The sequence below is a fragment of the Chrysoperla carnea genome, chromosome 2 (assembly GCF_905475395.1).
Source record: "Chrysoperla carnea chromosome 2, inChrCarn1.1, whole genome shotgun sequence".
NCBI classification, from domain to species: domain Eukaryota; kingdom Metazoa; phylum Arthropoda; class Insecta; order Neuroptera; family Chrysopidae; genus Chrysoperla; species Chrysoperla carnea.
In genome coordinates this window covers 22,280,568-22,303,199 of record NC_058338.1, presented here as the reverse complement: position 1 = coordinate 22,303,199, position 22,632 = coordinate 22,280,568, and the positions used below count along the sequence as shown (strand labels likewise).

General features: G+C 28.4%; 2 protein-coding genes across 8 annotated transcripts in view; one reads left to right on the top strand and one right to left on the bottom strand.

Moving 5' to 3' along the window:
- Positions 1–13,904, top strand: part of LOC123291420 (facilitated glucose transporter protein 1-like) — a 55,051-nt gene extending 41,147 nt beyond the window's left edge. For 5 of the 6 annotated variants that reach the window (XM_044871706.1, XM_044871705.1, XM_044871707.1 and 2 more), the window contains 5 exons: positions 7,544–7,642; positions 10,972–11,322; positions 11,567–11,968; positions 12,209–12,625; positions 13,345–13,904. In XM_044871706.1, the coding sequence (XP_044727641.1) occupies positions 7,544–7,642; positions 10,972–11,322; positions 11,567–11,968; positions 12,209–12,625; positions 13,345–13,488 (1,413 nt within the window). In that variant the 3' untranslated portion in view covers positions 13,489–13,904. Of the gene's footprint in view, positions 1–4,588; positions 4,845–7,543; positions 7,643–10,971; positions 11,323–11,566; positions 11,969–12,208; positions 12,626–13,344 lie in introns of those variants that run through there. The other variant, XM_044871709.1, reaches the window with a different exon arrangement.
- Positions 13,905–16,603: 2,699 nt separating this feature from the next.
- The window catches only part of LOC123291415 (ATP-binding cassette sub-family C member 4-like), a 44,055-nt gene continuing 38,026 nt past the window's right edge, over positions 16,604–22,632 (bottom strand). For both annotated transcript variants that reach the window (XM_044871691.1, XM_044871692.1), the window contains 7 exons: positions 21,597–22,303; positions 20,703–21,477; positions 19,403–19,862; positions 19,149–19,299; positions 18,816–19,046; positions 17,658–18,616; positions 16,604–17,554 (listed from right to left, as the gene is read on the bottom strand). In XM_044871691.1, coding sequence (XP_044727626.1) covers positions 17,510–17,554; positions 17,658–18,616; positions 18,816–19,046; positions 19,149–19,299; positions 19,403–19,862; positions 20,703–21,477; positions 21,597–22,303 — 3,328 coding nt within the window. In that variant the 3' untranslated portion in view covers positions 16,604–17,509. The remainder of the gene's footprint in view (positions 17,555–17,657; positions 18,617–18,815; positions 19,047–19,148; positions 19,300–19,402; positions 19,863–20,702; positions 21,478–21,596; positions 22,304–22,632) is intronic.

Here is a 22,632-nt window from a genome sequence, read left to right as displayed (position 1 = left end):
TTAATCGATAATAATTATGTATACACCTTTTTATCGATAATTATATGCATAAAAAATTCTGATAATAGACAATACCTATAACAGCTTATTATATAAATCGTGCAGCAAACGATTCATAAATTACCTAGGTTTATAATTAAATTCATAAATCAATTATCAAGGATTATTTTTACCTTGATATAATTGATAATAAATTAAATAATGCAAACACATTGATAATTTTTATATGGCTGTTAATGAAAATTAATTTGATAAAAATTCCATTTTCGTGAACAATTTTTAAATAAAAATTATATAATCTTTATATATGAGTAAAAGACTGAAAAAATCACGATTACCAAAGAAATGTAAATAACTATACGCTTGATTATAAATTTATAGAAAATTAAAGTTAATAATAGTCTGACCAAATTTTTTTCACATCAATTTTGATTCAGAATTTGGTTCTCAGAATGATTAAAGTGCAGGTAAAAAAAATCTATTATTTCCAACGGGTACCTATTTTTATGAATCTGTTGCTGGACGATTTAATATGACGCTAAATTTTAGTTATATAAAATAAAATCATATACGTAATTAATTGGAATGTCCGATGTTCAAAAAACTTGAGAGCCATTCTAAAGACATGGAAGAGAGCGTTTATAAAACTAAAAATTAAAAAGAATAGGATAATAATATCATCATCCTATTCAGCAATGCCATAACGTGCTGGGCAGCATGATGGTATGTATCAAAGAACAGACGCTGGATTTAAAACAATCAATTAATACTAGATATATTTAATTTACTTGTCTGCGCTTCCACCAAAAGGAAGAAAACGGTGATAATCTTTAAATGGTCGTTCAAACATAGCTTTTATATAACAACTTACCTTTAAGATCTTTGATGTCAAATTTTAAAATAATATCCTGTAAAACTTATAAGCTCCCGTTTTTGTCTGGAAAATTGAAAATTTTGTATACGTTTCAGCAATACGTTCTTCTTCTAGCTTTAGAAGTTTTTGTGTACCGTATATTTTTCAACGAGAAATTTTTCTTTTTTGATACGTACTCCCAATGTCTGTTTTATAAGTGGGCGTATACTAAAGATATGTTTTTGTATCAAGAATACAAACATATTATCTGGGGTTCGCCATTATCTCCATGGACTCAATTCCTTTAGGTCATTATTGTATTGTAAACAAATTTTTCTCATAATCAAAACAACTTTTCAATAATTTTAGCTCAAATTATCAAAATAAACAATTGAAACTTAAACTATATATTTCAGTCCCTTATTTGGACTTTTTGATTATTGATTGATTCTTTTCTATAATTTAAAAAATATCGATGTCGTCGTAAAATGATTTTTGAATAATATATCGTTGAGATTGATTCTGTCCCATTGTACCTTTCGTAATTTCATAAAAGAAAAGAATATTTAACGCACGAAATAAGTGACAAATGTGCAGAACGTTTGAGAAAATTTCCCATTACGTGACTAAAGATTACCGAACGGTTGACCCGAGTGCTAACGGGTAAAATTTTATGAAATATACTTTAAACTTTGTACAGAGAAATGTATTTAGTTTTTCCATGACTTAACTACGATTAAAGAAAGGATTTTTTAAAAAGTTAATTCTTAGAATTAATTAAAGGAATCATGTATTAATAATAAATTACGTTTTATCTTACGAAATATATTTCTTACAGGCGTGAAGGTGTGTACTAGCGTTGAGACACGTAGGTACGGAAAACTTACATAAGAAATATGTAAAGCAATTGAATTCCAACTAATTAAATAATTTTTAATTGAAATAAAAAAACTTAAGTTTACAAACCGCAACACTCACGACAAAACGGAAGATGTGTAATGTTTAAAAGTGGGTATCGTCATGACATACAAGTTCAAAAGTATATTGAATGAGAATATCGTCAAATTTTATTATTCTTATATTACTAAAAAGTAGAAAATAATTTTTCTATGAGCTACGCATACACGACTATTTGTAAAACGTTGGAGGCAGTCAATTAAAAATATCAAGAATGAACCGTAGTTTCTCAAGATTTTACAAATAGTCATGTATGAGTGACTCATTGAAAAAATTATTTCCTACTTTTTAGTACAATAAAAGCTTGTACCTTAAACATTTTTATTAAAATTTTTAGTTTAAAGCTTAAACAAATTAATACAAATATATATATATATATATATATATATATATATATATAATCAGATAATTCTTACAATAAAAATGCATTTGAAGATATCTAATGTATAAGCGAGAGAGATATGCTTTTGTATTTACCATTTTATATACCCAGAAAAGTTTTGCAACTCCAATTTACCAACTTTAAGAAATTAAAATCTATTATATTTATCTACTTAGACGAAGATCCGTTAACTTAAACTTTTTGTACGAATAGACTATTTGTATTTTTAAAATGACTAAAATGGCAAACAATGGCTTTGTGTTTAAAGATTATTACTAAAAGTATAATAACCTTATTCGCCCACATTTGGATGTATCCGCCACTGATATGTAAGCTGTTAAAGATAACAACTATACACAAAAGTTAATTCATTCAAAGTAAATATAAATGCGACCTTCGTTAAAAAAAATATATATTTCTTCGAATATATCATTATTCGAAAATCAAATAAGAAACTTATTTTTATCTCTTAAATCGATAATTTCCTCATTTCTTTAAAATTCGTATGACATTATTGAAGATACCAGTTTTTAAGTTAAAAGTCCTGTTTTTATAAAATTCAGCCTGATTGGCTGAAAAAAGAAAAATAGTAGGTAGTTACTTACATTATAAAAGCTCGCTTAAATGCCTTTTTTTATGAAATCTATAATATTGAAATATTATTAAAATTATTCTGTATTTAATACAAAAAAAAAAAAATTTTTTCACCGTCTATAATTACCTTATAGTTTGCACTACAGCTAGTGCTTGTCCGTGAAAACCTTCTTTTACTCGGGGAAAATCCTTGCGAAATGTTTATAGTTGATATTTTAATACCATAGTCAAAGATGTTTTCAGAAGTTTTGTACCATGCTTAATATCATACTCCAATCAAGGAACAGATATAAATCCCCAAAATTAAAATAACTTCTTACCACATTCAATCAAAGATGCTATCAAGTTATAGGTCAACAAAGTTTGACGTTTCAGATAATTCCGTTCCTACCTCCGCAAATACTTTTTGGTTTTGTGAATTAGGTTTGTAAATACGAAGTTTGTAAATTCTTTCGAAAAGTGACAAAATTATCCAAATGTTTTCAGTTTTTCTTAAAACTTATGACAAAGCTAAATATAGATGAAATTACTTATTCAAAGCAAATTTGAATACATTACATTAATATGTAAATTAAATAAATATTATGTTCTTTTTACATTAATAACAAGAAATGAATGCTGCAGCAAAACAAAAGTTGTAAACATTCATAAAAATACTTGAATTATAGATCTATTTTAATCGATCGAAATTAATTTATTAGATGATTAATTTATTTATTCTATCAAACAATAATTTGACAAAAATTATTTTGTACACAAGTTATAAATTACAAATAATATTGTTTACTGATTTTAATAGTTCGTTTAATAATAAATGTTTCAAACATCATGAAAATTACTGATAAACAATAAAATCATTTAGGCGAAACAATATAATCATTAAAATATAATCAAACCGTAATATAATCAGATAGATTTTCCGTCTTTGTTTGTCTAGCCGAAGTTTAACCTAATGTAGGTACTATAACTATCTACGAAACACATTAAACAATTTTTTACGAAGGTAATCTGCGTTGATTTAAACCATCAATTACAATCCGGCCTGACGAAGGGACGAGGAGGAAGAAACTCCTCAAGACGAGGCTCTGAAAAATAGCCCATAAATCGGCGGAAGGAAAAAACTTTTTTGTTTTTAACTCATTTTTATTAGCATGGTATGTACCTATGTATCAATGTAACGGAATCTTTGAACGTAATTTTCACCAGCTTCAAAACGTCGGATTTAAACTTCACACAATTATCAAGGGTCGATAACAATGTAATAATTTTAAAATGTTGTCCGATTATCCCGATCAGGATTAACTATTATCTAAAAAATCTTTGATGGTGGAAGCGCAGAAAACATTCCATAAAATACACGTTTATTAGACTTATTTATGGATTTTCTGCGGTTATTCTCTTTTATATTTCGTCGTTTACCTTGTATGAGAAATTTACATTGACAAAGTTTAGTTTCCCAGTTTTCATAAATCCCAATACCCACATGTTTGTATTAAATACATCATTAAAATGAGAAAATGCTGTTATGTGTTTATAAATTACACAATATTACATGGAATGTGACGTCATTGTAATTCAATGTAATGCTTAAGTAAAAACGATGTTAGTGACATTTGATCTAAGTTAAAGTATGAAATAAATATTTTTGTATACATATATAAAGAGTATTTAAAATGGTAGGAGCTGGCTGGAGGTGTGTCAGCAGTTATCAGTAAAGTTCTGAACGAGGTTAAACTTTATTATATACTTTTTTTGTATATAAATTATAGCACATTCATATATAATATAAGTAACACTGTGTTTTCTAAAACAGTTCCACGTGGTAAAGCTAACGAACTACTTACACTAAAAAGATTACAATATTTTCTATAGAATCGAAATTGTGTAGTTTTCAAAATATTTGTTATAGACTTGTTTTTAAATTATTTGACAAAAATTAATTTTATTTTTTTTAACAATATGAGTAAACATAGTTTTGAATTAGTTTCGAATCGGATACGAACATTATTTCAACTTGGTGATCCATATAAAGCTCCCGAAAATCAACGTGGAAAATCTGTAAGTTTTTTATTTAATTAAAATTCAATAAAATCTTTGAAACGTGTTCTTTTGAAAAACACCTTGAAAAATCCTTCTGAATTAATTGTTGAGTAATCGAATCGTAGAAACTTTGTCCTTGAAAGTTGTTTTAGAATTTAAGTTTAAATTTATTTAGTTTTAAAAATGTTACGAAATTCACCCAAATTTTTTGGTAGCCTCACAAACTAAGCCTCGAATTTTTTATCTTTTAATACGATTATGAATGGCTATTTTTTATAATTTTATGACTTAAAAAAATAAAACTTTATTGATATGGTATTATGGTAATATAATTTTTATTAGTCGTACTTATAAATAAATTTATAAATGTTCATGAAAATTAACATTTTAAAATTCGTACCACTTTTTTAAAGCCTGATATTATTTGGGTATGAATTTAAATTCTACTTGTAATTAAAATTGAGAAAGTTGCCATTTTGATGAATTCAAAAATATGGATATTATTCAGAATTTACCAAATTGTTTTTTTTTTTTTAATTGGCGGGAACAAAAATTGCTGTAGATTTAATTAATATTTTTAAATGTCCTCAAATAACGTGGAAAATTTAAAAAAAATTCAATTTATTTCAGGGTGTTTTTTTTAATGGATATAATTAAAAACTTTTTTTTTTTAAATAGTATTTTATAATTGAAAGTTATAGGGAAAATAGGGCTATATACTCGAAAATTATGTAGCTCTATTCATCAGATTTTAACTACCTTGAGCTTTCGTTCCATATTTTAATAAATAATAATAGAATTAGTGGGTATTATAAAAATGTGATTAATTTTAAAAAAAATAAGCGCCATTATTAATTTTGCCTATTAAAAAATATTTTTGTAATGGTATTACTATAAAATGCAAATAAGAATGTATTTTTATAAATTTTCATAATACATATTGTATAAAATTTTAATTTCTGATTAAAATAATAATCGTCTTTTTAACATAAAAACTTTTGAACTTAGTAATAGAACTTTAGTAAATATTTATTGAAAATATTAATGAAATATAGGCACGCTATAATATTTTTTTTGTTCATTCTTAGAATATCCTTAAAGAATAAAAAAATTAATCCAAAGTTCAAAATTGATTATTTTAAATTCTTAAACTACACAATTTATTTATAATAGGTAATTACATATAACTACTTCTAAAATTTAAAATACTTTAACAATTATTTTATATAAAGTTTTTTAATTGTGTGAAACTTTGATTATCATTCCTTAGACATAGTTTGAGCGCCTCAAGCTTTTATAAAAAGTCAAGTACATGACTAGGTAGGAATTTAAAAATAATATATTTAATAAAACACAAAAGGAATAATGTATGAACATATGCCCTGCCGTTTTTAGCTCTCTCTATTATCGGGTGAAAAAACACACGCCTTTTTAAAGAGTAAATAGTTAATTTTAAGACACAGAATATACATTAATTATGAAAAGATTTGTATTGAACAAACATTCAGGCACAAAAACTGATTAATAAAAAGCTTAAGACTCTGATTACAATGAATAGGCGGGATTTAATTTTAAATAAAATACTTTAAATTAGGAAATATGGATTACAGTGTCGAATAAACAGCTATCTCAACTGTGCCGTTATACCACCCTCTTATCAAATCAAATTAATCTTATCCAAAAATTTTCAATTTTCAAAAAAAAAACAATGGTCAGATTGGGTCAGAATGGGGCTAAGGATTAGCCATGGACCGGATTACCGGGGGTTCATTGTAATTTAAATAAATTAAATCATTTTCAAAAATTAATTTGTAAACCATTTAAAATGGAAAAATAAAACCTAATACCTACGAAAAAAACATTTTTTGTTTGTTATTTGATGACATAAAATTATTAAAAACAAAAACTAAAATCTAGACTCAATTAAAAAATAATAATTTTTAATGTTGTTTATTTGTTTGGAAGTAAATCCGGCGCGACGTAGCCTCATAATGACACCCTTTATAAAGAAATTGATTGATGAGGGTTTAACTGCTATTATAGTCAGTAATTGTATATAATGATTCGCGTATTTAATTGCGTTTGTATATTTTTGTTTTAGAAATTACCTAATGACAAGGTTAAATAAATTAACGTTGATTTTTTAAACTAAATCATCTAAAATATACATTTCCTGTAATGTTTTTATAAACAAGTACGGAACCAATAATTTTTTATATTATTTTAAAAAAAGAAGAACTAATGTCTGCTCAAATTATTCCGCGTTAAGTAAGTAGAAAAGCATCACTCTCAAGCCGGGCAAAACTTTAATGGTTCACAAAAAAATTTTTAAATTAAAAACTGCCAATGTAAAACGCGCAGGGTGCTAAAAATTATCCAAATGTTGTGGAAGCGTTAAGAAAAAGAAGCTTTTAAATTGTTAATACAGAAATACAAACATTCTATTCTTCTCAGAGCTTCGACATTTTTACCATTTATTAAATAAATCATGAAATTCTTAAAAGTAAAAATTCAAAATGATCATGAGTATAATTGAAGTTTGTCAAAAAACAAGACAAAAATAAGCTCCAAAAAATTAAAAATTTATCAATGGTTGGGAAAATCATATCAATTTCGGCAAGAAATTCCAGTTTTTCAGTTTTCCGGTTTTGAAATTTTTAAGTATTTAATCAATTTGATTTAGCAAATTAAATAATAATAAATTTTTTTCTTTACAGGGTCTCAATGGGAGGTTAGCTTTTGCAATTGCAGCAGCAGCTTTAGGCTCCTCATTTCAACATGGTTATAATACTGGTGTTGTAAATGCTCCAGAAGAGGTGAGTTCAACATTTTAAAATTAAGTATTTGATATTTTTTACATCAGATATGTTTTTCTCAAAATAGTCACTTACAATTTTTTCCTATCTAATCTATTTTCAACTTGTGCTGAAAAATGCTAGGTACATTTTTATTTAGGTAGCGGAAATTATAAATTCCCAATTTTTTTTTTGCCACTTTGGTTTGATAGAACTCTAATACGCGGCTTTACGGCTGTTAAATAAGCCAACTTATTCCAAAAATGGGATTGTACGATACGTATTGTATTTTGGTTTTCCAACAGCTCGCATCCATGTTATTACGTATTTAATTTATTAGGAAAATTTTCTTATCGCAAAATGAATTACTACGATATTTTACCAAATTTCATATATACACGATAAAATTCAAATTATAAAATATTGCCAGAAATTCATTTTTAATCAATAAATATTTATACAAATTCATATAAATTTTTCCATTAAAACTTGATTTTTTGGTTAATAATTTATATTTATTGGTCGAGAATTGTGGTTGTTTGAAGTACAAGGTCGTTCAATATTATTTAGTCGCGGTGCCCAACAACATTATCATTGATAAATACACCTCTACTGAGTGGCTTAATTTCGCTTAGCCTAAAATTTTTTTTTTTTCTATAAAAATTGTTGCAAGTGCCTGTGAAGGATATCCGTTTTTTTGTTTTTCCATTCGGAAGATAATAACAAATGAAAAATCATTTTGTTCGATACAAGCGTTCTTAAGCCGGCAACTTGAAAAGTATGATTTTCTGTAATTTTCGATAATTAATAGACAAAATTACAAATTTTTGTTAATCCTTTCAGTTTGGAGTTGAACTTTATTAAGACACTTACCCACCAAGTGTGCTGATGAGCACCCAGACCAATTATTATTTTAATATCTTTATAAAAAACAAACTTTCGCATATATATCGTAAATTAAAATAAATAAATAATTTCCCAGAATGACATTTGCAGAAAATCGAAATATCTATAATACAAAAGAAATAATTGACTAGGTATTATTAATGATTTAATTTAAATGAAATTTTCACAGTCGTATAACAATGAATTTATGTCATAAAAGTGAATTAAATAGACAAATGACTTATAATAAATATATTGTTATTAATTAAGCTACGAGAAATTAGAACCTCCAAATTTTCCAAAAAACATAATTGGTTTTAAAAAAAATTATATTTTAAACCCTTATTAGACTATTTATATTCAAACAAACTTGACAAAAACTTTTTAAACCATTGTTAAAAGTATTATTCTGGTGATTAGAGCCAAATCTTTTTAAAAGCTTTTTTTTAATTGGCTTGATTGGTCCTTTTGTCTATATCTGCGTTCTACTCACTTAGGTAGAATAAAAATTTCTCTAATTAAACTCTAAAGCTTTGAAATTTTAAACTCATATAGTTGTCTATCGCTAGCATGGAAATATAAAATTATAGCATCGGTTTTCTATAACTATATAAAATTTATGGAAATAATCCAAGAACGTTCATCCCCTTTTCTAAGACAGGGATCCACTTTGAAATCTTAAAATGGAAAGTTCGATTACAGATTCAGATTGTCCATGTTAAAGAAACGTAGTTTTATTCGAAAATATTTTTTCAATTCGCTTTAGATAACGCTATAAATTCAAAAACAAATTTAGTTTAGAGTCATGAAATGCTAACTGGAAAAATTTTTTTCGATTGGCGTTCGTTAAAATTCGATAAAAGATATTGATGTTTGAAATGGAATATGAAATACTTTTCGTCTGTGTGTAATAAATATCTATTATTAATTACTTGCAAATCATCTATATAAACATAGGTCCATAAATATATGTCATTTATTGATAGATAACTGTTTACCTTTTAACTGTTTGTTTTCTAATTAAAAATAGTTTGATGTTTTATTTATTCTTCCATTTTTGTCATCCTATTCGTTAAAAAAAATCAAATATTTACATTGACGCTACATTATAGCAAAAGGACTCATAGATCATAGACATAATTATCTTACTCTCTAATAGGGTAAGCACATTATTGTTTTATTATATTAAAATTTAAAGTCGTAATTTTTAATCTGTATATCACGTATTTATTTTGCCGAAATATATTTTTGGTGGCTTTTTATTAGGAAAATCGACATTTTGAAGTACTTTTTCAAACATAGTAGAATACCCTATTCCATTTAATACCTACCTATTAGATAGTCCCCGGTAGAAAACCCATATTAGTTCAGAAAAACACAGAAAGTACGTCTATGTCAAATGATCATATTATTTATTTTGGCTAATGATAGTTTAAGTCATTCTATAGAAAAGTTCCCATGGTCACAAGTCATGAAAATGACAGGATTTCATGTTATAGCTAAACTTTAGTTGGAAAATGTACTTATTTGTATATTATATGCCTATGTGTGTATAGGCAAATACATATACAGATATGTATAACTACATGCATATGTATGTTTTTTAATGTAAGGGAGGTTTTTTAATTCTTGTTTTTTTGAAGAATTTGTTACGAAATTCAAAGAAGAAGCAGTGTTAAATGTTCAGTGAATCAATAATATGAATTGTTAAGATCAATATTTTCAGCTACATATATACGTACATGATTTTTGACAATTAAATTACAATACATTTTTTTTATATAAATCAGTACATTTTCATGACTTGTGACCATGGGAACTTTTATTCAGAATGACTTAAACTATCATTTCCCCAAAATTAGAAAAAGTTTGACCGAAATGCAGATTACATATACTTTGTGCGAGGTCTTTTGATTTTTTTAAAATGTTTTACTCAATTGTGTGTCTATAATAGTTGATATTAACAAAAAATTATTTTTCTAAGAATATCAACAATTTTCCACGAATTATCCAAACTGCATATTAGTAATTTTTCAAGTTCAGGTACATTTGTACCTAAAAATAAAACCGTCTATGTTTTGACAAAAGCTTTGGATAATTCTAAGAAATATTGTATTTCGAAATTCGACATTCTTAAATATAGGTATCTAACTCTTGATATTATTAGGCATGCGATACATACATTAATAAAAATTAAGGAATAATGATTTTTTAATCAGTAATAACCTTGTCCTCTAAATGTTAACCACTATTTTTTTTTGTAATATTTACAATAATAAAAAATATGAATGGACTATGGGGGTACCAGTCTGGGGGATAATTATTTTAGACTTTTAACGAGAAAAACAATATATAACAGTTTCGTAATTACGGCGGACTTTTACAATAATATTATTTAGTATCTGTTAATAATCATTTTATGTTAATCCTTCCTAATTTAACTAAATTCTAATTTTTTTTTACAGCTAATAGAAAAATGGATAGCGGACGTAATTTTGTATCGAACGGGAGTGTATCCAGATCAAAGCAGCGTAACATTAATATGGTCTGTTGCCGTATCTATATTTTGTATCGGTGGTATGATTGGCGGTGTGATTACTGGTTTAGTCGCAGATCGTTTTGGCCGTAAAGGTGGATTACTATTTAACAATGTATTAGTTTTAATTGCAACATTTTTAATGGGCTTAGCAAAATCAGCTGGATCATATGAAATGATGATACTTGGACGTTTTATTATTGGTATTAATTCTGGTTTAAATGCTGGCTTAGCACCAATGTACTTAGCAGAAATTTCACCCATAAACTTAAGAGGCGCTGTAAGTAAAAAAAATTATTTCACTACCTTGCAAATTAAAGAACACGAAGCTGATATTTAGTTCATCTAAATATCGAGGGAGGGGTACAATCATTTTCTTATTTTACACATATAATACTTAAGACCTAAAGGGCCTTTCCACATAGATACAACTTTTGTTTGCAAACTCAATAATTCGTCTAATAAGCCTTGAGATTTAACATAAATACATATTTGTATTCATAAAGAATGTTTTTAATTTACAGATTGGTACCGTTTATCAATTGGTTATCACGATATCCATATTAGTCTCCCAAATATTAGGTTTGGGATCACTATTGGGTACAGCAGATAAATGGCCTATATTGTTAGCCATCACAATTGTACCTGCAATCTTCCAAGTAGCAACATTACCAATTTGCCCAGAGAGTCCAAAATATTTGCTATTAACACGTGGAAAAGATCATGAAGCTGAAAGATCATTAGCATGGTTACGTGGCACAATTGAAGTACAAGATGAAATGGATGAAATGCGATCAGAATATGAAGCCATGAAGATTATTCCAAAAGTTACAATGCGTGAATTGATTGTTAATGATGCCTTAAGGATTCCATTATTAATTTCTTTGGCAATTATGTGTGCTCAACAACTCAGTGGTATTAATGCTGTAAGTAATATTTTGTACAGTCATTAAATATCAAAACTGTTTAGATAATTTAACTTCCTTTTGGGCAAACGCCTATTTGTCAAAAGTTTTTTTTCTGCTTAATTTGTCTCCTCGTTTAAGATAGTCGATTGCCGAGGCAGAGATTGTTCTGTTCCTTTATGTAACAGTTCGCAATGGGATCACAATTCACATAACTTTTACAACAGAGAAATTTTATACTAATTTTATTTTGTTTTCCAGGTAATGTTCTACTCAACAAAAATATTCAAAATGGCACAATTAAGTTCAGAGGGTGCCCAATTCGCAACCTTAGGAATGGGTGCAATCAATGTACTAATGACTGTGATATCATTGATATTAGTTGAACGAGCTGGCAGAAAAACTTTACTTCTCATTGGTTTCTCAGGAATGTTCATCGATACAATTTTACTTACATTTGCGATGGTCAATGTTGCTGCAGCATTGTGGATTAGTTACTGCGCTATACTTTTCGTTTTGATATTTGTGGTTATGTTTGCAATTGGGCCGGGTTCAATTCCATGGTTTTTGGTTTCTGAATTATTTACACAATCTGCACGACCAGCAGCCACTTCACTTGCTGTGTGTGTGAATTGGACTGCAAACTTTTTAGTTGGTTTAGGATTCTTACCATTACAGGTAAATATTTAATTCAATAATTTAGGTATCTAACAATATTAGGTAGCTTGACATAGCTACTTATTAACTAATCATCGAATTTTAATTCCCCTGGAGACATCAGTCGTCTATAAGCCAAGCGTGGCAAACTTACGTATCAACGTGCCACTTTTTCTAAAGAAATGTTTAATAAGGTAGATATAGACGTACCGTCAAAAACTTTTGACTTTGTGGTTATTGGGATTCGCAATTAATTCTGCTTGAATTAATTTCCGCAATATCGAGCAAAAACAGTTAAACGTGCCGATTTATTAACGCCAAATATTTATTATCGAAATCATTAAAAAGTGAGGGAATGCTAACCAGGCTTTTTTCAAAATCTCTCCCTCACTTGAAAAGACAACTAATCGGAGCAATGGTATTAAGCAGCCGAGTACCTACTATCTATTTACTTATAGACGTCGACTGTTTAGTTCTGCCTTTCATTGCACTTGTCTTTTTCAATCCAAATCATATTTTCCTAACACTTCACTTCATTGGATATTTCTGTACCTTAGAATAAAACTAAGATTCAGAAATATCCAAAGCCAGACTCAAAAATTATTATAAAGTTCATGTTTAAAAAGTTAACAATTTGGACAATTTAATTTTAAAATTTCTAATGATCCATCACACAACCTTTTTTCCAAGATGCCGAAAGTGGACATTTTCTAATAACTATATATTTTATTATTTTTCAGAATATTATGGGACCATACATTTTCATAATATTTGTTGTAATATTGGGTGTAATTGTTGTGTTCGTATACAAGAAAGTACCAGAAACAAAGAACAAAACAATGGAAGAAATATCAGCCATGTTCAGACAACAATCGTACCAATAAACAACCAACCAAAACAGTATATCAAATTTGTATCAAAACATGCTTCAATACGAGCATGTAATGCTTTACCATGTTTCGATGTCTATATATTTACTAAAAAAACACAAAAGAATGTTTCATGAAACTTGATAATGAGTACTGTTACATTCTTTAAATCAAAAATGAAAAAATATTTATGAGGTGTGTACGAGATTGTGACGTCGACTGGAATCCAGTACCGAAAAAGACGGAGCCTAAATCAGATATATAATTTGTATAGTTTTTATTTTAATTAGTTATCCGTTTTAAGAAACGTCTTCTTTTGTGTTTAATTCCATTCTCGTCATATACTTGTACACCCAGTAAATTAATAGTAATTGATAGTAGAACTGAATTTTAACAAAACTGATTTTAGATGAAAATAATAATTTAGATTACCAAAAAAGATTTCTGAAATATTTTTTTATATGAAACCGTTTTAATTAAGTTTTGCTATTTGAATTCTCTATAAATATTTGTATATATACGATTTGATATATCAACCAAATCTACCAATTTTACGTACAAAAAAGAAAATCTAGGTATTAATTGATTTTATTTTAATTTTTTCGCAGACGAACATGAAATAAGCGCAATTAAAAAATACTCTCGTGGTTTGAAATGAATTCGACTATAATTAGCGAAAAATATATGTTTCTTATGGCGTATTCAATTTTTAAGAAAATTTATCCGGTGGCTATGCCGAGTTTTCCCGAATTCTCACGATAATACTTCGAACTTATTGTTTTTTTACATTTTTAACAATTATTGTCAATTTGATGATTCGTTTGGGATGTTTTCGCTAGTATTCAGAAAAACATGGTGTTGCCACACGGAGGGTTGACGGGTTTTCGATTCATAAGACATAATTTTTAAGTTATTAGATCTCATGTACTTTCCCATATCAAAAAGTGACAAAAAATTTTTAGCGTCACAATAAAATCCGACATATTTGATGCTGGCATCTGTGTGGAAAAATTGGTAGAATGATCTCAAATTGCAATGTGAATATTTCATCATCGCTGCGTATATTTCATGTTTGTTTTGTGTAAATCTTAATATCGAGTTATTTATATTTTTATTGAAAAAAAGAGACTGAAACACACAGTTATTTATTATAAATTTTAATTAGCTAAAGTTTTATCGATATATTATCTATCAGAAATAGTTCAAAATTTTTATCGCATATAAAATCGTGTACGCACACATACGTACGATAATTTTCTTCGTGATTGTATTTTAGAAAATTATTTCATGCTCTATTTACAAATAAAATTGTTTCTACACAAGGATATTTGTTAATTAGATATCAAAATACATGAAATAACTAAGAAGTGAGGTTGATACATGATGACGAAGCTACAAATAAAGCCTCCAAAAAATTTTTACAAAAGTCGAAATTAATAAAATGTCTTTCTGGAGGTGGCGAAACGTCAGCCTATGATAAATTTTATCGATTTAAACTTCGCTAATATAAAATGTGTGTTTGAATTAAATAGTCACTTATAAAACAAAATAATAATACTCGTTACTTTTTCTATTTTACCTGAACAGAAACTGGAAGGAAATTTTTTTAATTCTAGTTAACAAATTACGTAAAGTTTTTTATGTACTTTTAAGTGTATCACTTAAAATTTAATTAAGCAACCGTAAATTCATTTATTTGCATAAATTATTTATAAACATTCATCATTTTTTTTTTTATTAAAATTTATTCATTTATAAATAAATCATTCAACCTATCAGAATTGCTTGAAGCTTTCAGTCTCGCTGGATTTTAACTAATACAAAAATTTTCGTTTGAATTGCATGTATGAATTTTGGAAGGCATTTTATTATGAAAAATAAAATAAAAATTTTTCACTATTTCGGTAGCAGACACAAACTGATAAATTTTTGGCACAATGCCAGTGCATACAAAATTCTACGACTTTGTTATAAATAAGACAGTACAATAAAAATTGCTAAATTTATTAAAGAAACGAAAATTTTTGTTTGAACTTTGAATGAATTCAAAATGACTAAATTTTAATAAATCCATCAAAATCATTTTGTATATTTTATTTTGCATCGATTATCATTTGTATATTTTTTAGTTTAATTTTGTTTGCATGAATGCTCATTCCCTTTTTTTAAATACGATCGTGATACAATTTAGTAAATGTTTTAGTATGCGAGTGAATTATTATTATTATTATAAATTATTTAGATAGAAAAAGAAAAATAGTTTTATTGAACAAATCTTGTTTTATTTTTGTTTTTAATTTCAATGAGTTTTATTTTAGAAGTCTGATTTACTTGTATTGTTTTCGTTTTAATAAAAAAAATAATCTATTTTATGTACTTTTATTGTTTTTTTTCCGACTGCTCGAAAATCATATTGTTATTAAGTACAGCTTTAAATTATCAAGTACTTATTGTTAACTGAGAGTTGCAGCCCCCCAATTGGCTACATTAAATTGTTCTAATTAAAAGAGGAAGAAGGCCCATTTTCAGTAGTTCCAATGTAGACGACCAGATAGAAATACTTGCACTTACCACTTTTAAGGATCTATCAAATATTCAAATTCAAATCAGAGAAATCCCGCCAACGGACGATAATAATTCGTCCTAATTAAAACAGGAAGTGGACGTTTTCAGAAGTTCCAATTTGGACTACCAGGTTACTTACCATTTATCAATACTACTGCAGAGAAATTAAACAATGGCCTCATATCGAGACACAAAGTTTACATGACTGCCATACACTTTGCCTATACTGCTTGAGAACTAACATACAAACATGATCAATCGCGCTCGACTTGATTATAGTGCGAAATAATTTAAATACCGCACCCATCAAGAAAATTGGGAAATAAATAAGAACACCAACGTAATCGAAAAATATACATTTATTTTGTATAACTTATAATATTAAATTGCTTCAAAAATATGAAGCAAGGACATTTTTGTTTGGTTCAGTTTCTTCTTTCTTTAAGTAGACGTAGTAACAATATATCACAAAATTATATTTTAATTAAAATTAAAATAAAAAAAATATATAATTATTAAAAAAAAGAACAAAAACAAAATTAAGTAATTAAAACAAAATCTAGTGACATAATTCTTTGTCTCGTATAAAATTAAATTAAAATGCTATGAGATGATTTTAAGTAAAGATTCTTTATGCATGTGATCGCGTCGTTACTTAACGAAATTGATTATAAATATTGAAATAAAACATAGGTTTAAGATTAAAGTCTACGAAGAGCGGTCTATCCCAGGAAGCAACTATATCTGACAGAACGTCACGTAAATAGTTATCCATTATCTGCCGCCGTGACAAGTGATTCAATTGAGCAAACAGCATTGATTTTTCCTTGTTTCAATTATTATTGACCGTTTCAGTTTATGTAGTTTCTCCCAATTATCCTTTTCAAGTGGAGTTTTCTCGCGGTAAATTTCAGTCTTTCATGATCGTTTTAGTTTGAACTATTTTTCTCCTCCATTTGAAATGTTTCCTCTCCAATAGCGATTTGTAGTGGTTTGTTGTCTTAGATAGTTGGATAATAAATAGTCTTTGATTTTTCATTGATAAACGTCAATATGCATATTCAGAAAGAGCTCTGCATTCTACTTCTGTCTTTTTCAGTCAGAAAAAGCAATGCGATTGGTTTTATCCAGTACGTAATGCATCTTAGAACACAGGCATAAAATAAAAAATGTACCCAAGAATCTGTGATTCACACACAATTATCGATTATCTTGTGTCTCGCTGCGATAGATTACTTCCTATGTCATTTTCAACTTATTGAAGACACTGTTTCTTCAACCGATAAAATGTAAAATGATTATTATCATTATGATTAAAATAATAATAATAAAATACTAATGATAATATTATTATCAATTTATCCGTTAAAGGAACCGTGCCACCGAAACAATATCTATGAAAATCTTTTTCCTTTCAATTTAAAAATAAAATTATTTTGATTGAGAAAAAATTTAAGTCTGTTTTTGTTGATTATATACTTTGCTCCGACAATCTGCGTTGTTGTTTTCGGAAAGCCTGTAAAATTAATGAAAAGTATATTAGAATAGAATATATAATTCGAACAAATTTGTGAAAAATTTAAAAAAAAAAGAAGCTATTCAATAAATAAAATACTTACTTGTTCTGCAATAGTATTTAAAGCTTCAGCCATCGCTTTACCAGTTTGATTGACCATACCAGTAAGAACACCATTTTTATTTTGTAACAAGTGATGTGGATGATCAAATTCTACCATTGTTCCAGCATCCATAACTAATACACGATCTGAATCCATAACAGTGTACAAACGATGTGCGATTGTTAATACCGTACACTGTGCAAACTTCTTTCTAATTGTTGTTTGAATTAAACTGTCAGTTTGGGGATCAACATTTGCGGTTGCTTCATCTAATACAAGCACTTTATTATTTCGTACAATTGCACGTGCCAAACATACAAGTTGTCGTTGCCCAACACTGAAATTTGTACCTCCTTCTGACATTTTGCTATTCAATCCAGCTGCTAATTCAGCAACAGCTTCTTTTAATTCAACTTCTTCGAGGGCACGCCATAAAACATCATCAGAATATTCATCAAATGGGTCTAAATTTTTGCGCATTGTACCAGAGAATAACACTGGTTCTTGTGGAATAATTGAAATTTTTGATCGTAAATCATGTAATCCTAATGATTGCGTATCAATTCCATCCAAGAGAATTTCACCTTCTAAATCTGTTAATCGGAATAATGCATTTATTAACGACGATTTTCCAGCACCAGTGCGACCAACAATACCAACTTTTTGCTTTGGTAAAATTCGAAAACTTAAATGTCTTAATACAGGTGGGTCCATCGGTGAGTAACGTAAATATACATTACGAAATTCGACTTCTCCTTTTGATGGCCAACTTGGTGGCGGTTTTCTATCAGGCTCAGACTCTAATGCTGGTTCACTTTCTAAATCTTGATATTCTAATACTCGTTCAACGGATGTCATTTGATTTTCTAATTCAGTTGATTGTCTCATACCCCACTGGAACATGCCAGTTAAACTGATACTTTGCGTTATGGCCAAACCAACATTTCCTCCAAAGGTTTCTAAAACAATTGATTTAAGTTATTATTTTCTCAGTTGAACTTATTATTTAATACAAATACGGATCTAGAATTTTTGGCAACAAGGATAAATGATCAAAACAGCGCCCGTAGGCAAAAACTAGGTTTAGGCACATCTGCTAGTATTCAAATATTCACCCAAGTTGCTAAACCTTAGTCTCGAGCCTGGCTTTTAACATACCTGTTCCAAGTATCAAAAAGCTCATTGTAACAACAGCAATGTAAATAATACAAACAAGATCCAACCAAAATCCAAAAGCACGTGATGTTGCAATGAATAAATACCAAGCGCCACTATGCAAATCTTGATGACGATCAAATTCGTAAATTAATATTTTTTCTGCTTCAAATGCACGAATTGTAGTTAAACCTTGTAATGAAGCATTTAAATGAGCAAAAACAGGACTTCTTGCTAAAATAAAATAAACATTTTAAGTTAATTAATGTCTAGTAGTTTTTTTTTTTCAAATTCGATAACTGATCAAAAATTATAAAATTTCAAGAATATACTTACTAGTTCCTTCTAATCGTTTAACACTACGACTTGTTGATAAATAGAAAATTCGAAGTAAATAGAAAATAAAACCAACAAAAATTGTAGGCAGTAATAACCATATATTGACTATCGCTATGACTATAATTATACCAAGTAATGCCAAACCAATCTGAAATAAAAACAAAAGAAAATAAACAATTAAGTGCATTACAGTGGTCACTTAATACATTACAGTGGTAAGCAAATATTGAATAGATGATTTGATTTCTTACCTGTAAACAATCGACTAAAGCATATGGTAACATTTCATCAATAGCACCCATATCTTTTGAAAATCGATTCAATATACGTCCCGAAGAATTCGTATTAAAGAATCTCATGGTCGCTCGAGTAATGCTATTAAACATTCCGTCATGTAAATTAATTGATGAATTCATGCACACGTTGAAAAATGAAAATGAACGTATTAATGATACGATAATTGTAGCTATTGTAATTATTGTATAAATATATATACACATTTCTCTATCTAGCTCCCAAAATTTACTATCAGTGAACATTTCAATTAATGGCGGTGTTGTGGATGCATTCTGTGGTGTTTTATCTACAAATATTAATGGTTGTATTGTTGTTGCATTTTCAATTATTGATGGTGCAAATGTTGTTGTTGAAATATTTTGTTTCAATAAATTTGCTGATTCTGTAATGTTTCGATGTTCTTCCAAATTTACCCTGTTAAAGAGAAAAAAAATTATTATTATTACACTGCTCTATGTAATGACACCCATACATTTATTTCAAGGTTTACAAAAATACAAATATACTCAGTCAAGTTTTCTAACAAAGGTAAAACGAATCATTTATGAATGAAAAGAAACAAACGAAATTATTTATTAGAATGGCAATTTCTTTAAGCTATAACATAACTAAAATACTTTTCTCATGTAAAGGATATCACATCATGATTATAAACAATGGCTTTCGAATGTCGTTCAAACTTTCTGGAATTGTGGTTTCATGGTTTTTTTAAGTACATTAAAAGTGTTTACGAACACAAGGTTCCAAAAATTAGAGATATAGCAATCAAAGCTTAAACAAAGGCAATAAAACACGTTTTTGAGACAGTGAATCTAGGTGTATATTAGCCTGAGCGGAATATTACGCTAGATAATAGCTCTTTAAGTAATGTATTATGATCTTTATTTCAGCTTTAACTTCCCATTTTGACTTTGTGGGCGTGGAATCTTTTGATCTACTCATCAAGGTCTCATACAGTACATAGTTTCAAGAAATTAAACCGAAATTATAAAATTTTATAGACATTTGCTTTCCTGAATTTAAGAAAGAATAACTCTCTCAAATTATCGATATAATGTGTTTCAAGAGAATATTCTACAGAAGTTTATCCTGCGAGGTCTGAATGAGAAATTCTTTAAATTTCTTTGGCTATTAACAGCTAGCACGGTAAGTATATTAGAGTTTCTGATTTAACAGTCTTGAGGCTTTCCCTCTACATGGGAAAAAGAAAAACAAGACAGATAATTTTAAAATAAAAATATTTAATAAACTTACCAATATGTAATGAAATAATCACCCCCACTAGCGGCCATTTGTGCAAGACAAAATAATCCAGCCAATACAGTTAATACACAACAGTTACCACCATTTACGAAATATGCTTTATATACAGAAGCATCGACACTACCACTAGCTCGTTGTTCTTCGACAACAGCTGGTGCATCTGCACGACTTTCTTCAATTGACGATACAATACTTTGTATTGAACCTTGTCTTGTTCTTGAGTATGGTGCCGCAACTTCTGTTGTTTCTTCTTCTTCTTCTTTTGATTCTTGTAATAATTTTGCAAAATCTAATCCACTATCTTTCAATTCATCAAAACTACCTTCCGCCTCAATTGAACCATTATTTAAAATGAGAATTTGATCCACTTCTTTTAAATATTGTAATTGATGTGTAATTAAAATACACACTTTATCACGTAAATATGAGTTTACACAATCCTCGAATAAATGTTTTCCGACATGCGTATCGACTGCCGATAATGGATCATCTAATAAATATATATCAGCTTCACGATAAACAGCTCGGGCTAAATTAATACGAGCACGTTGTCCACCACTTAATGACACACCACGTTCACCAACAATTGTTTTATCTCCGTAAGGCAATAATGTAAAATCACGTTCTAAGGCACAACGTTTAACTACTTCACGATAACGTCTACGATCCATTGGTTCACCAAATAGTATGTTTGATCTTACTGTTCCAGCAAATAACCACGGTTCTTGTGAAGCGTATGATACTTTACCATTTACAACTAAATTACCTGAAACGAAGTGCAAAGTGAAAAAAATGTGAAAGTAATTTTGTTTGTTTGTTACGCTTTCAAACTACGAGCTTAAACACCTTTTTCTTCATTACTCAACATAGCTCCTCATTACTTACCTTCATTCAATGGCAATTCCTTAAGAATTGCATGTAATAAACTGGTTTTACCGCTACCAACTGGTCCAATAATAGCTACCAATCGTCCGGGTGTAACAGTGAAATTTAAATTTTGTAATGTATTTTCACCAGCGTCAACTGTCCATTTAGCGGATCCATTAGTCATTACGATACCAGGGGTACCTTTGTTACTAACGCCATTTGGCACGTCACCATTACCTACTCGTCGTGATAATCGTTTTTCTTCATTTTCAGCATCCGAATGATCTTCTTCATCATCTTCACTAATTGCTTTATAAATATCAGCTGTAACACTCTCGCTACGTCGGCGATTCGAACGTTGTAATTTATTCGATTCTTTGGCTTCTTTCGCTGCTTGTTTTATTTTCTTTATGTTTTCATTCTCAGCACTCCACAATTCTTTGGCAATTTCAGTTTCATCATATAATAAAAATTTTTCTAAACGTTTTATTGATACTCTTGCTTCCGCAAATTGTGCAATACCTTGTGGGAAAAATACGGTCATTGTTTGACGTAATATATTGTAGTATGACGTTAATACGAATACTTGTTCGGCTGTTATATAATTTCCCAGTAGCACGTATACAAGTATACTGGTAAATATGGATATACGTGTTGTAAACATTATAAATGAGACAATTACACCACGAATGTAACAATTCAAACGTATTTGTTTGATTTCATTTCTGTAAAATAAAAAAATTAAAATATTATTCAAAATTTCTGTTTCGCAGCATCGGCAAGTTCGATAGCTTCGTCAACATCCTGGTTATCTTTTTGAAGTACTCGACTCAAAGGCAAATTCATAGAATGTACCGAGTTCAAAATATGCATGAATACCTTGAACAATTGACTAGTCAGTGGATATGCGTTTCGTAAATGGTTGCATTTACAGACTATATTGTTCATTCAAATTTATGTGGAGAGATTCTCTATGCAATTTATCAAATGATAAAAACTAATATAGGTAATACAAATCTACTATTTATAATGGAAACTGAGAATTTCGCTAAGC